General features: G+C 44.0%; 1 protein-coding gene across 1 annotated transcript in view; it reads right to left on the bottom strand.

The window, feature by feature from the left end:
- GNB5 (G protein subunit beta 5) overlaps window positions 1-14,995 on the bottom strand; it is an 89,228-nt gene that overhangs the window by 53,774 nt on the left and 20,459 nt on the right. The window contains exon 7 of the mRNA XM_033920464.1: window positions 4,301-4,444. Within this exon, the coding sequence (XP_033776355.1) occupies window positions 4,301-4,444 (144 nt within the window). The remainder of the gene's footprint in view (window positions 1-4,300; window positions 4,445-14,995) is intronic.

Here is a 14,995-nt window from a genome sequence, read left to right on the forward strand (position 1 = left end):
TTCCTCTGCCTAGGAAGTCGCTGGGGGGAGAGGCTTTCGGTGGCCCCCACGGGCTGAAGAGGGAAAATCCGACTCAAAAGTCGGGCTGCGTCGGCGATCTCCGGTGGCTGGAAAGGCAGGGGCTCTAAGAGAGAGCAGAGTCCTCCTGCTTGTAACGGCGTCGGGCGGAGGAAGGAGCTACAGCAAGGGAGATGTTCATTTTGAGGGGGGCTAAGCTCAAAGTGAGAATCTCAGCCCCCTCTCATGGTTATGCCACCAATTGTGTTTAGTACAAAATGAAGTACTTGCTGAGTTTGTTTTGGGGCTTCAGTACAGTTTTGGCCCATTTTCCTTCGGCAACCCTTGTCCTGAAAAGTGCTTGAAATGATTTTGATGCTATATTGTTTGATTCTTTACTCATTGCTGCATTAAAAACCATTGTGGATCTTGAGGGGACCTCTCGCAAGTTACTTATGCCAGATGGTGAAAACCAGATTTGTTTGCTCTACAGATATGAGCTTTATATTGCCAAAAAATCCAACTCTTTTATTTCTTTTAACAAGAAATGGTTGACCCAACAGTCACATGACTATTCTAATTCTTTCCAGTGATGTGTGCATTTCTTATTTCTGTTCAATGTTATTTGTTTATATTGTATTTTATTGTTGGTTTAAATAAACTAAGACTTAAAAAAAAAAATCAAAACTGTCAGAAATAATTGCTGCTTTTTATGGGGATAAGTAACTTTTATGGGGGGACAGGCAGGGGCAGAGGAGATTCCTTGCGGGGACGGGCAGGGATTCCTCATGGGGTCGGGCAGGGAAGGGTGGGATACTGGTGGGGATGGGCGGGATTTCTGTCTCCACACAACTCTCTAGTCTGCATTCCCTGTCCGCTGGTGCTGAAGCTTGGACCTGTGTAGAGTAAGAAGATGTTGTGCTCACTAGGCCCAGGAAGCAAGCAAGGTATCTGCATTACTGGTGTGACCTCTCCTGGCCAACAACCATGCTGAGACTGCACCTCAGAAGAGGCATCAATAGGCCAGGTGCCCTTGAGATCCACAGCCCAACCTGGTTTTCAGGATTTCCACAATGAATATGTATGAGATCTATTTGCTTTCACTGCTTCCATTCATTGAGGAAAACCTGAAAGCCAGGTTGGGTTGTGGCTCTCAAGAATCCACAACCCCTGACTTAGGCTATTTAGAGTCACCTTAGCTACTCAGACACAGCATCTAGACAGGGAGGAAAGGCATGCCTGGGCATCTCAGAAACTGAGATGTGTCATTTCCCCCAAGATGTACAACAGATTAGGAAACAGTGGTATTCCTTTTTTAGAGGAAAACATATCTGATATCAAGGAGAGAAAAACATCAAAAAGTACTGGGAGCGTTCTAAAAATATTCTCCCTCCCTCCCAAAGGATAATTTAAAAATGATTTTTACTGGAAGTCTGATGTATCTCACAAGCAGGTCTAAGCAATGAGGTGTAGAATTCTCTAGGGCTTAGTTGTCTTACCGACTCCAGAATGATCAGTGTTTCAGGCAGGTGAACACTTGAAGCAAGTTCCCCCAGTGAAATTCAGCATAAACAGGCTTTTGTTGAGAATCAGGCAAGCATAGCTTCCCAGTACACTAGAATTCATTCAAGCTTGTTTGTTGTGGGAACTGAAGGTTAAATTCCTCCCTCATGGTGGTCTGAATCTCCCCCGCTCCTCTGCCCCCCTCCTAATGGGTCTGCCGTCATTTGCTAGGCTAAGTACAGATGGCTAGCAGCTCAGTAGATTTTCCTGCGTGATTCTGGTTCTGCAGTACAGTGGCTCTTCCAACCAGTGGAGTAGTAAGGGGAGGGGGACCACCCCGGGTGCTGTGTTGGTGCTCCCACCAACACAGCTGGAATCTCTCCGCTGTGCCCCACCATTCCATGCTCACGCCATCCCTCCCCTCTGTAGATCTTCACTAGCACAAGCAACTTCTCCTGTATGAATCACTTCTCCTCCTCTGAATCACTTCCGGGTCAAGGGGCCAGGAAGTGACATCAGAGGGAAATCCAAAGCTAGCACAAGGACCATGCTGGAGAAAAGCCATTCACACTGGTGAAGATTAAGAGATATGGGGGGGGGGGGGGAAGCGGAAGGGTGCAGAAGGAACAGGGGCACAGGGGGCATGGAGAGGAAGGCACAGGGGGCAGAAAAGGAGAGCGGTGATGGGGGGGCGCAACCATCCCGGGTATCTCCTACCCTTACTATGCCCCTGCTTCCAACAGTATCTTATACTTACCAACACCAGGAAAAAGTGACTGGGATTATCCATCCTCACTAACAGGAAGTTTGGACACCTGCCTTTCCACAAAAATGAATTATCCCCCTGATATTCAGCTCTATTTAACCAGTCAGAAACAGCTGCAGACCACTTAAATAGCATTTTTGTGGTTAACCATGAATATTCAGTGGGAGATAACCACATGCTTTCTACCTACTGCTAAACTGGCTTTATTGCGCAACTTATCTGGTTAGGCATGAATATTCAGCGCCAGACCAGATGAGATTAGTGATTAAAACAGAGCGCATAAATAGCAGTCCTACCTTTAACAGCTATAACTTAACTGGTCAGCTGCTGAATAACAGCTTAACCAGGTTAAGGGGTTGATTCTATAAAGGGTCCCTAACTTAACTGGCAAAATATCCTTAATAGGCTCAATAATTGCTTAAAAATTTTTTTATTGTGCGATTGGTACCTATCTAATTCTATAAGATAGGCGCCTATCGCATGACGCTTAGTGGCGCCTAATGCCTAAGTGGGAGAAGCGTGACTTGGGCGCCGCTAAGCACAATTCTCAAAAAACTTAGGCACCTGAAATGTAAGCCTTTAAAATCCACGTGGAGGACATCAGAGTCCAGTCCTCCGCGGTAGTTGGTTGTTATTGTAAACCTTGTTTTCTGCTATGGTTATACCTGCTGTTGTCATTGCTCAATAAAAAGATTTACACATAAAATCCATGCCTACATTTCAGGCGCCTAAGTTTTTTTTGAGAATTGTGCTTAGCGGCGCCTAAGTGTAATTGATTTTTTTTAGGCGTTGGCCGATTTAGGCACCACTTATAGAATCAGCTCCTAAGTGTTTAGCGACCAAATAAAATAATAATAATACTAACTTTATTCTTCTATACCGCCACAATCTAGCGACTTCTAGGCGGTTTACATTCAAGAGAGCTGGACATTCAGCGAGTTACAATATGCAGATAGTCAGAGGAAATATAGAGTACAGAAACTTTAAGAATGCGAAAATATAAGATGTACAGTATGCTAAGACATTTCCGAGAGGACCTGTTAAGAAAAGGTCACAAATTACAAAAAAAAACATCGAAAATTACAATATACAGTTTATGAATTTTTCAGGGGGGACCTATTAGAATATTTAATACCCATTTATTAAAAATGTATTAAAAAATATTTAAAAATATTTATATAAAAATTATTTAAAAATATTAAAATACATATTCTCAGGTTTTTCCGGCCAATGACTGGAGCTAAGGAGCTAAATAAACTACGCTGATAGTCTCAGTCTGTGATCAGGACTGTGCGTAGGCTCCGATTCTGAGGCCTTTTCCTGAGTTTATTTCTTATAAGACACCATAAATTGAGGTGATTGTGGATGCATCGTTCCTAAGAAGTGGTATGATTATATATAATAGGTTGAAGCCTTTGAGCCACTTTGGGTGATTCCCCTTGGGACATATTAGAAGACATGTCCCGAATTGCAAAATACGGTTTGATTAGGATTTCAGAGGGGGTATGTTGGGAACAAGAAAAGAAAGAAGTGTTCGGTGAAGATTCTATTTAGGTGATATATTTGTTGAAGGCGGCAGTTTTTATGAGTTTTCTAAAAGCGTTGTAGGTCAGTCTACACATTGAAGTTGTTGCTTGTGGCGGTGAACAACTAGAGTTACGGGGGAAGGGGTACGGCGGAAGAGAAGGGGGGGACTCGTGTGTGGCGAGGGGAGGAGTGGGAAGAGGCGTAGGGGGTGGATAGGATGAGGGGTACCGGTGTCCCCACCATCATAGCACCCGGAGCAGACTACCCCCCTTACTACACCACTGGGTTCCAAATAAGAACATTAGCAAACGGTTGCCTGCTTGGTGTCTCTGGGGAGTTGACTGCTTTACCCTCTAGCAGTGCCAGCCCCTTCGCCTAGACAGATGGTTTTATGTTCTTAGCTGGGCTACATTTCTGATTCCTAACATTTAACAGGCATCAGCATGTTTCTGTTCTGTAAAGGCACAGTTTCACAAGGCTTGTGCTTCAGAAACTAAAAACTCTTACCCCAGACACAAAGGTGTTTCCTGTTTCAGAGGGTGCCAGGTCTAGACAGAGAACATCAGCCCCGTGCCCATGAAAACTCTGCAGGAGCTGCCCGCTTTCAACATCCCAGAGAGCACATGTCCCATCTCCACTAGCTGTCAGGATCTAAACAGGACAAAAGCACAGCCAGGCATAAATACATGTGTTGTCAAGAAACGAACAGTTCCGCACTCTATTACATACGCACCATCCAACATTACCAAAACCACAGCAGAGATCTCATGTTCTCTTCAATACAGAGAGAAACAAAGAGTCCTTATTGATTGCACACTGTGTGTCTCTCTTATCTGTATTAAAAATTACATAATATATGTTACTGTTCCTCAAGACTATTTACATTTGCATGTTATTTTATCTTTGGGTGGAACAGGAGAATAGAGACAAAGCAGGACTTTTGGGCACCAAAACAGGAGGTGTGTCTTAAAGTCCCCCCTCCCCCATTGACCAGGATCTGAGTCAGGGACCATCTGGGTTAGCAGAGGCACAGTGCTGTGGGGAGGGTCCTCGGAGCATAAAGGAGTTAAAATTGATGTATAGAATGAAGCATTTCTTAGAAAGAAATAATTTACTACTACTATTACTTTTCTTTTTTTTTAAATATGTTTATTGAAAACTGTAACCAAGACATACAGGCAGGAAACAGTCCCATATTAACAATGCTAATATCAAAAATATAATACAAAACAAAAGTATAAGCAGAACCTCCCGGAAGCTCCAACCAGATCAACTTTCCTGACTGTGCCCCAGCCACAGCTTTTTATATGTTCCCTGTATAAACCCCAACCAAACAGTGCCAACTCACACTGCACAACCTCACCTCTTAGAAAACAAACCACCGCAGTCCCCACCAGACTCTCCCAAGTAGAGAATGACACGGGGACCGTTTACTGCGGTAAACTGCGGGCCACCACAGTAAATCCACAGGAATGGAGACATTTGCAACTGATTTACCGCAGGAATGGGGACAAGACCTATCACTGCCCCACGGGAATGGGGACAAGACCTTTTACCGCCCCATGGGAGTGGTGAAAAGTGTTACTCCTGTGGTAAAAAAAATTGTGCCCGTGTCAGACTCGGCATCTTCTCCCCAGCTCCTCTTGCACCTATTTTACCTTCAGGAGCCAGTCATGCCACGATGAAGACAGAAGGAACCTAAAACCAAAGCCTGAGACCAATATGATTTGAAGAATAAAATTACCAGACAACAAAAAGAAAAAAAATAAATGTATTTTATATTTTGTGATTAGAATATTTCACATTTGAAATATGTACCCTGCTAGAACTGGTATTAGACATAACTGGGGACCGCAAAGTCCAGGCTGTATTTCTTTAGCTTCCAGCTGGCTTAGGGCTCTCTCTCTGACCAGGGGGAAGTTGCCATAGTTGCACTCCCCTAACATTATTCTTGCCATGTGTGACTAAAGTATTCTGTTAGCTTGATTTTTCTATGTAGCATTCTGTAGTAATTTGTTCAGTTTTCACAATAGAGAAATTTGTAGTAATTTTGTTCAGTTTTCACAATAGAGAAGGGGATATTTGTGAAAGGGAGGGTAGATGGGTTTGTTGATCCTTGCTCTGTATTATTTGTGTTTATAAAATGACAATTGTACAGAATATTGTCTCTTTTTATACTTTAATAAAATAAGTTCAGTATAAAATCATAACTATTCGAGGCTTATGCGAATGGGATCTGACAGTTTGCAGGGCGGGGGCGGGGACTGAGCTCGCGGGGACGGGGCAGGGATGGGGATTGAGCTCGCGGGAACAGGGCAAGGATGGGGACTGAGCTTGCGGGGACAGGGCAGGGACAGGGACAAGCTCACGGGGATGGGGCAGGAACAGTGATAAATTTTTTCCCCGTGCCATTCTCTACTCCCAAGCATACAAACAACATACGCTTAACATACATACAAGCCTGTCCCCCATCAGGCAACTTCCTCCGTCAGAGACTACAAAGTTCTCCACAACGCCACATAACTTAATCTGTCCAAACAGCTCGAGGACTTAAATATGTGGATCTCAAAGCATGCAGTCTCTCACACCTTCGCTAGCCACTGCTGAAAGGAGGCAGCCTGATCCACAATCCAATACTGTAACAAAAGCTTTTTAACCATAAGGAGCACCATGTAGCTAAACCTTCGATAAGGGAGGGACATCCCCCCACTCCCCCCCAATAAGTGCCCTCTGATCCTCTAACAGTAGTAGGCCATAGTCCCACGGAACCGGGTCCTGCACAGCTTGTTCCAAAAGGGGAAGAACCCGAAGCCAGAGCTCAGTGTGTAAGCACTCTAAAAATGAGTGAATAAGAGTGCCGGCAGGCTGTCGCTGACATTTAGAACACAAACTCTTCTCTCATAATCCCATGGTCACACCCCGTGCTCGAGAGATATAAGCACCATGTAAGATCTTATATTGTATCTCTTTCAGTTCCACAGGACCCCCCACATCATGAACATGGGAAAAAAAGATTTTAAAATTGGGGATTCTCGTAAGGTATTCCCAAATCCTCCAGCCACCGCAGCCGAAGGTTATCCATAGGACTCTGCTTCATAGCCGACTTCACCACCTTATACCAAGTTGAAAGGGTATTCATATCCGGGTGACCTGTGTGAACTGAACATCCAAGGGACCACTGAGCCACGATGCCCCCATCTCCTCTGCAAGGTGCCATAGTAGTGCCTCACCTGAAGATAAGCCCAAAAATGAGTTTTAGGGATACCCCACTCTGTCTGCACCTGAGCAAAAGAGGGGAAGATCTCCCCTCTAAATTCCCACAAAGCCCGCAAAGTACCACATCCCCTCTGCTCCCACTCCCGAAATACTGATAGCCCCATCCCTGGTGGAAACTCTGCGTTGCCCAGCATCTCCAACAACAAAGACACCTCTGCCCTGTCTCCGGTGTCACCATGCACGTCTAATTGATGAAAGAAGTTGTATCTTACCGCCCCCCCCCCAGGAAAGGCCGTGGACGGTAAGTGTAATATGTTCACAAAGGAATGGGGTGAGCACCATGAGGCCCACCATCCCCTGGGAGAATAGCAAAATTGGCCCGTCCAACCCTCATGAATGAAGCAAAATAAAGCCGCCACATTGTAAAGCCGGAGGTCCGGCAAGTTCAAGCCCCCAATCGCTTTATCCAGCACTAACTTAGAATAACTAATGCGTGCTCCTTTACCCCGCCAGATGAACGCTATAATAGTGGATCTAAAAGACTGTTCATCCATGTTCACTATCCATAATGGCATGGTTTGGAATGGGTAGAGAATCTTAGGTAATAATACTATTTTCATTAAAGCTATCCTACCCCATAAGCCTAGCAAGTCCTTCCATTGAGCACACAATGCTGTAATGTTCTCAAGGTGTCGGCGAACATTGTACTAATACATAAGTTTGACATTTGGACTAAGATACACCCCCAAATACCGCATAGGTTTCTGAACAGGTGGTATGGACAACTGATCCTGCTAAGCGGCCCTCCCGGTAGAGTCTAATGGTAGGAGTTCGGACTTGTCGCAATTAACCCGTAGGACGGAAATACAACCAAAGTGCCGCACAAGGTCCAAAACTCTATTCAAGTGCAAAGGAGCATGATCTAGATAAAGAAGAATATTGTCCACAAACAGATTAATATGGCTCTCCCGTGTCCCTACTCTAATGTCCTCTAATTTTCTGGGCCAAAGGTTCTAACGCCAGGATGAAAAGAAGCGGAGACAAAGGGCACGCAACCATTGAGCTAACAAAAATGGATCTGCCAGTTGCCCATTCACTAAAAGTTGCGCCTCTTGATAGGGGAATGAAGGCCATCCACATTCCAAGAAGAGATTTTCAACTTAACCATGCTCTACACCCATCTATGCTTGTAGATAAAGAAAGTTGTTGAGTAGCAGTGGAGTGAGCCCCAGCCAGACCCCCCCAAAAAGCTGCATAAGAGTAACCCACAGTCATGGATACAGTTAAGGAGAATGGTTAAATTGCTGGCTGGGTTGGAGGGCAGTAGGGAGTAGAGATATGGATTGAAGGCTATATCAAAAAGGTGGGTTTTCAGTTTGCTTTTAAACAAGGGAATGGGCTTGACAGCTAGATGAAAGGAACGGAGTCTGGAATTGGCAGTGGAGGAGAAGGGTGCAGTTAAGAGCAGCCGATCTGAGGAACAGAGTTCTCTGGGAGATGTATAAGGAGAGAGAAGAGAGGAGAGAGATTGAGGGGCAGCAGAATGGTGTCAGGTCAAAAGCGCGCTGGGACAAAGGCGCGGCCAGACAATTGAGCGCAGTGCGGAGGCGCGCGCCGCTCTAAATTACTGTTTTTAGGGCTCCGACGGGGGTGTGTGGTGTGGTGGGGGAACCCCCCCCCACTTTACTTAATAGACACCACGCCGCGTTGTGGGGGCGTTGTGGGGGGTTGTAACCCCCCACATTTTACTGAAAACTGAACTTTTTCCCTTTTTTTAGGGAAAAAGTTCTGTTTACAGTAAAATGTGGAGGGTTACAACCCCCTAAACCCCCATAGCGCCGGCGCAATGTCTATTAAGTAAACTGGGGGGGGGGGTTCCCCAACAAAAACCCCCGTCGGAGCCCCTAAAAACTGTAATTATGTGCGGCGCACGCCTCTGCGCTGCGCTCAATTGTCGGTGCGCGCTTTTGTCTTTCGCGCCGTTGTCTATGAACCCAGCAGAATGAACACACTTGTAGGTTATTTAAAGGTTATTGTTCAGTCTCTTGTACTTACTTCCGTGGATTATTGCAACTAACAGATGAAACAACTGCAGATTATGCAGAACATTGCATCTAAATGGGTTTTAGGGGGAAATGGTTAGCGCATGACTATTTGGCATTACCGCATGATGTCTGAGCATGTCCTGCAATGCGCCATTTTCAACTGCAGTAAGCAAGAGATAGCACTTACCCCAGCTTAGTAAAAGAGCCCCTTAGTGCATACCATTAGTAAATGACTCCCTAATGAGAAATTAAAATAGGAAGGAGCCGACATTCAGACCACGGAAGGTAGGCTGGCTATCTCCCACGGTCAGAGCTGACTGATATTCAATGCTGGGCTGTTTCCGGTGGCCGGTCCAAACTTAGCTGGCTATGTCCTTTTTAAGCACCAGCTGGCTAAATTGTAGTGGCTAAACGTAGATCTGCTTTTTGCGCAGTCCAATTTGTCCGCTAAACTTAGCTGGTCAGCGCTTACAATTGGCGGCTATCACATGATCAAGCCAGCCAAGTTTTAGCTGGTAATTGCAGCTTTCTCACACTGAATATTAGTAGTTAGCTGGGCAAACACTATTTAACCAGCTTGTTAAACTAAACTAAACTAAACCTTAAGTTTGTATACCACATCATCTCCACAGAAGTAGAGCTCGACACGGTTTACAGGAATTACAAAAGAAAGGAACTCCAATGGGAAGAAGAAGAGCTTGGTAAAAAGGGGAGAGAGAAGGGATTAAGTGTAGAGGAGAGGTGGGGAGTGATTACATTTTAGAGAAAAATAATGCTGAATATCAGATGGAAAGACTTTTAGATCTAGCACTCAATAGCAGCCTGTAATCTGTAATCTCAATAGCAGAACTGAAATCCTTGTCTGCCATCTTGTGGGCAAGGAGGACAACTTTTAAACCTGCAGGCCTGTAAGCTAATTCTTCAAACAGGAAACTGCTTGCAATGTTTCCCTTTGAAGATGTCAAGGCAGCTGGGACTGCCCCGGACAGTGAGATTCTCAATCCTGCAGGACCAACAGAAATTTCAAAAATGAATTCCCTGTGCATATTCAGGGGTCCCATCCTAACCCACTGCTCCTGCCCTGAAAGTAAGAGGAAGCTAAAATGAGTGCTCCTTGCTGGAACCCTTGAAAAAGCTAGTTTGGCGAAACGGGTCCCGTCGGGCATTTGAGCTTGGGAGCAAGAGAAAATATTTGTGAATAAAGAAAGATGAAGAATTATACAAGTTGGTGTGTTCTTCTTTTTTGATGGTTGTATCCTGTTGAGTGAGGACCTTGCACCGTTTGGAATTGTTCTATTTACCTCACTTCCTATCTTCAAAACTAACGTCCCATCCTAACCCCACAAAGAAAAGGGAAGCAATTTACAAAGGGGTTTTTTTCCCTCACAAGTAAAAACCTGCTTAGTCCCAGAAATTCTTCTGACAATTCGGACACAAATCCATGTGTCAGCAAAGTTGAAGACAGACGTAAACTGTGGTGTGCGGTCAGGGCTTCCAGGGGATTCAGTGACTCCCCCAGCTCTACAGTCCTGCTTTTTAAAATTTTGTTTCGTTTACTTTTTGCTTGATGCAGTTTGATTTGTTAACTTTAGGGCAAAAAAATTAGCACAACCTCTGTGCTGTCTTAATTTTATGCGAATACTTAGCTAGCTAAGTAGGCACTCAACCCACACTCTGTCCCCAGCCTGCTCCCAACCTAACCAGTTAGGAGATGGCAGGTTAGCAGCAGTAACCGGTTAACTGTAACTATATATATAATCATGCTGCAATACTGTATACCGTCTTGAACTGAAAAGGTATGATGGGATATAAATAAAGCTATTATTATTATTAAGTGCAGTTGAATATCGTGGTGCAGATCATTCAGTGAGGTTTAACCAGGCAGAAGCCTCTCCAGCACAGACTAGTTTTTCCCCCCATGAGCAAGATGTACACTTGTAGAACATCTCTTAAATGCAGCTGTACATAGGCATGCTATAGATTCCACACACATTAGCTACATTTGCATGTCCATTGGAAATCATAATCTGTAAGACCATGTTTCTTAAACTAATATGATGCAATAATTTTATAATTGTGCAGACATACAATAAAGTAGCTACGTGCTAGTTTCAGCAAATTTTCAAAACGAAAGTATGCACACATTTCCATTTTAAAAATATACATACTAATTTACATTAAGCAGCTAATGTGGGTTTTATCATATAGGAGACATTAGCTTGGGTCTGTGCTAATGTCTTCTGCATTAATAATAATAATAATTTATTTCTTATATACCGCTATACCGTGAAGTTCAAAGCGGTTTACAGTAAAGATACATTTTGTCAGGACGTGTTATGCAAGGGGAGAGAGGGTAAGAGTTAGTCTCAAATCTAGAATTGGGGAGGCGAGGTAGAGAGGAGTGCCGTGGCGAGGAAGAGGAGGTTGGAAATTTAGAATTTGTTAAACAATCGAGTTTTCAGGGATTTTCTAAGGCCTGCGTACGTAGTGGCCTCAAGTATGGGTTTTCCAAGCCAAGTGTTCAGCCTGGCTGCCTGGAAAGATAACATTCTATCTAAACACTTTTTCTATTGGTAAGATTTCAGGGAGGGGTAATTCAATAGGTTTGTTCTGCGAGTGCTCTTGTTGGAATCGTTGAGAGAGAACTGGGAGATTAGGTAAGTTGGAAGCACCCCAAAGAGAGCTTTGTAACAAATACAAGCAAACTTGAAGATGATTCTGGATTCTACGGGTAACCGGTGGACTTTCTGATACCTGTTTACCTCTCAGACTCTTTACCTCCGTATGTAACACTGCCATTTGTAACACCGCTGTATGTAACTTATAGCGAATGTAACTACTCCAAATATACAACCTAGCTGTAAAAATAACTTCACCGTAAAGTTATCGTCTAAAATGTAAATGTAACATGACTGAAAATGTATAGTCTATTATGTAAATGTAACATTAACGAAATTGTAACTTCGCTGTAAATGTACAGTCTCTTCATCTGTTAACCGCATAGAACTGCCATGGTAATGCGATATACAAGAATAAAGTTATTATTATTATTATTAAGGGGTAATGCGTTCCCATTTTTTTAAACCGTGGATTAGTCGGATCGCGGTGTTCTGAATTAATCTCAGTTTGTTTAGGTTCTTTTTATAAGCACCTAGGTATATGAAAGGATAAAAGGAGCCTATGTGGAAACAAAAAAGTTAGCTTACACAGGAGTGAACAGGAGTTGGCCCGTTATGTGGGTGGAGAAATGCTTGTTGGTGACAGCTAGTATATGGATTGTTACTGTGCACAAGCTGTGACAACTGCCAAAAGCACAGCCACAATGACTGCCATATCCTCCTCCCCCTCAAACCTAGCCTTCCCCCAGGACCTACCTGGACTGAACTGATCCACTTTTGCTCCTGCACTGTGCAGATTCAGAGCACACCCCCTTGTATTTTCTTCACAGGCTTTGCATTTCAGGTATACTAAGTGCAAAAACTTACTGCATTTTAGTAAAAGAAGCTTTTACCCTTCAACATGCTCAAATTTTCAGGGTAAAATTCATGTACATATTCTTCAGTTTTCTCCTCAACTCCTACCCCAGCAACATTTTCACTCAGTTTGGGTAAAGTACAAGCTGGACGTTCCCAATTTTATATCCATATCCATCAGGCAACTTTCTAGAAGCCCATATCTGTGTGTAAAGCAGTGCTCTAAATATAGACATACTTTTGAAAATCACCCTCAATGCGCATAACTTACACTTCCCAACAGAAAATAGCCACCACTGTACTAAAAATAAAATTATAAAGGTTTCTAGCTACTCCTTTGGTAGAGACTCGGGAACAATATTTATCTTCCCAGGAAGCTCTTAATTCTCTGCTTCACTCTAGATCTCAGAAGTGGGCGGCTTTTTATAAACATCGCTTTCAAAGGTTTGGTAATAAGCTGGACGCCATTTTGGCGCTCCAGACTTAAAGAGGTAGGGAATCTCACACTATGGATGTTTCAGGGGTTCTCTATGACTTTTTTGTGAAGTTGTAAGATGCTCCTGAAGATGCTTCTCCGGACTTGATGGAGGATTATTTTCACTCGTCCGGGTTGCCTAGATTCTGAGGAAGTAGCGTCTAGTTTGAATTGCCCCTTTCAGGCCCTAGAATTACAAAATGCAATTAAGGGCCTGAAATCTGGGAAGGCCCCGGGCCCAGATAGCTTTTCCGGTGAATTTTACCGACTTCTTTCTCCCCAATTGTACAGCCCTTATTATCTTATTATAATGCAGCGATTTCTCATAGCTCTTTTCCCCGCTATTCTAACGAGGTCCTCATTACATTATTGCTGAAGCTGGGTAAGGCGACGAATGACCCTGGTTCCTATTGCCCGATATCTTCCTGGCTGATCGTCTAGCCCCTCATCTTCCAACTGTAATTCATGAAGACCAAGTAGGCTTCGTCTGTGGCCGACAGTCAGTTTACAATGTGAGGAAGGTTCTTTGTGCACTTGCCCATGCCAACAATATCGAATTCCAGCTTTGTTTGTTAGTTTGGATGCCTCCAAGGCCTTTGATAGTGTTCATTGGTCCTTTTTGTTTCATTCTCTTGAGTACATTGGCCTTGGGGGCTTCTATCTCAAAGCAGTACGTTCTTTGTACTCCAATCTGAGGGCTTCTTTGTTGGTCAAAGGCACCCCACACGGACTCCTTTCTCATCCTCCGAGGCATTAAGCAGGGCTGTCCCCTTTCCCTTTGCTCTTTCTTTAGAACCCTTACTTTGCACCTTATGTCTCTTTGACGACGTGAGGGGCCTTTGTGTTGCATGGGTGGAATTAAAGACTTTGGCATTTGCGGATGACATGTTTCTGATTCTTATCAGCCCAGAGGTTTCCTTACCGTCTGTGTTAGATCTCATCTCTGAATTTGGCTTTTACTCTGGCCTTTCTCTGAATCTGAATAAATTAGTCACGTTGCCTTCTACCCCTGCGGTTTGTACCATTTGGAGAGGTTTGTTTCCTTTAAGGTAGGCTGAGTCTTCGTTGAAATATCTGGGGGTTCTTATCCTGGTCGACCTTTCTCGCTTGTACTCCTTGAATGTCGAACCGCTTTTTCAGACTCTTACGAATCACTTGCAGCTATGGAGGAATCTCCCTTTCTCGCTTCTAGGTCGGGTGAGTTTGTATAATATGCTTATTGCTGGTTGTATGTCTTTCAGGTTCTCCCTCTCTATCTGACTCATAAAGATGAAAAGCGGCTGGAGTGCTTAGTTCAGCGGTTCCTTTGGGCGGGTAAGAGAGTCCGACTGCCTTATCGGCTTGCAGCCACTCCATGGTACAAGGGTGGTTTGGGTCTGATGAATCTTCGTTTTTTGACTGTTGGTTGTGGCATGCGCCACATTAACGATTTTTTTCAGGGAACCTCTCACTTTACTAATACTTCCTTAGAGCTTTCCTGTTTCCGAACTACTCACTTTAGTGCTTACCTATATTCTGTCCCCTCTCTTCAGCCTGGGCTCCTTCTTCATAGAGTACTGCACCATCCTCAGGGGTGGGTCTGGCAATGGGTATGCAAATTTCATTCTGTTAGTCCTACTATATCTCCTTTCTTGCACATATGTTTCAATGGTAATTTTTCTCCTGGGATGGATGGGGCTAGTTTTGCCAGATGGGAAGCATGGGGGATTCACTATTTGTGAGTGACTCAAATCTTTTGCTCAGCTGAGACAAGACTATGATCTTCCCCAAATTGATGGTTTTCCTCATATGCAGGTTCATCACACCTTACTTCTTTACAATCTCGCCACTTAATGGCTTCTTGTCAGGAGTTGTTGTCTACTGCTTATACCATTGGTTCTCAGCATCCAGTTCCTCTTAAATTTCACCATAGACATCTGAAAGATAAGTCCTCCCTGCTTGACCATGCTAGATTGTGAGACGCTTGGTCTCGTGAACTAAATATCGAATTGCC

Source organism: Geotrypetes seraphini, chromosome 14, assembly GCF_902459505.1.
Source record: "Geotrypetes seraphini chromosome 14, aGeoSer1.1, whole genome shotgun sequence".
In the NCBI taxonomy this organism is placed as follows: Eukaryota; Metazoa; Chordata; class Amphibia; order Gymnophiona; family Dermophiidae; genus Geotrypetes; species Geotrypetes seraphini.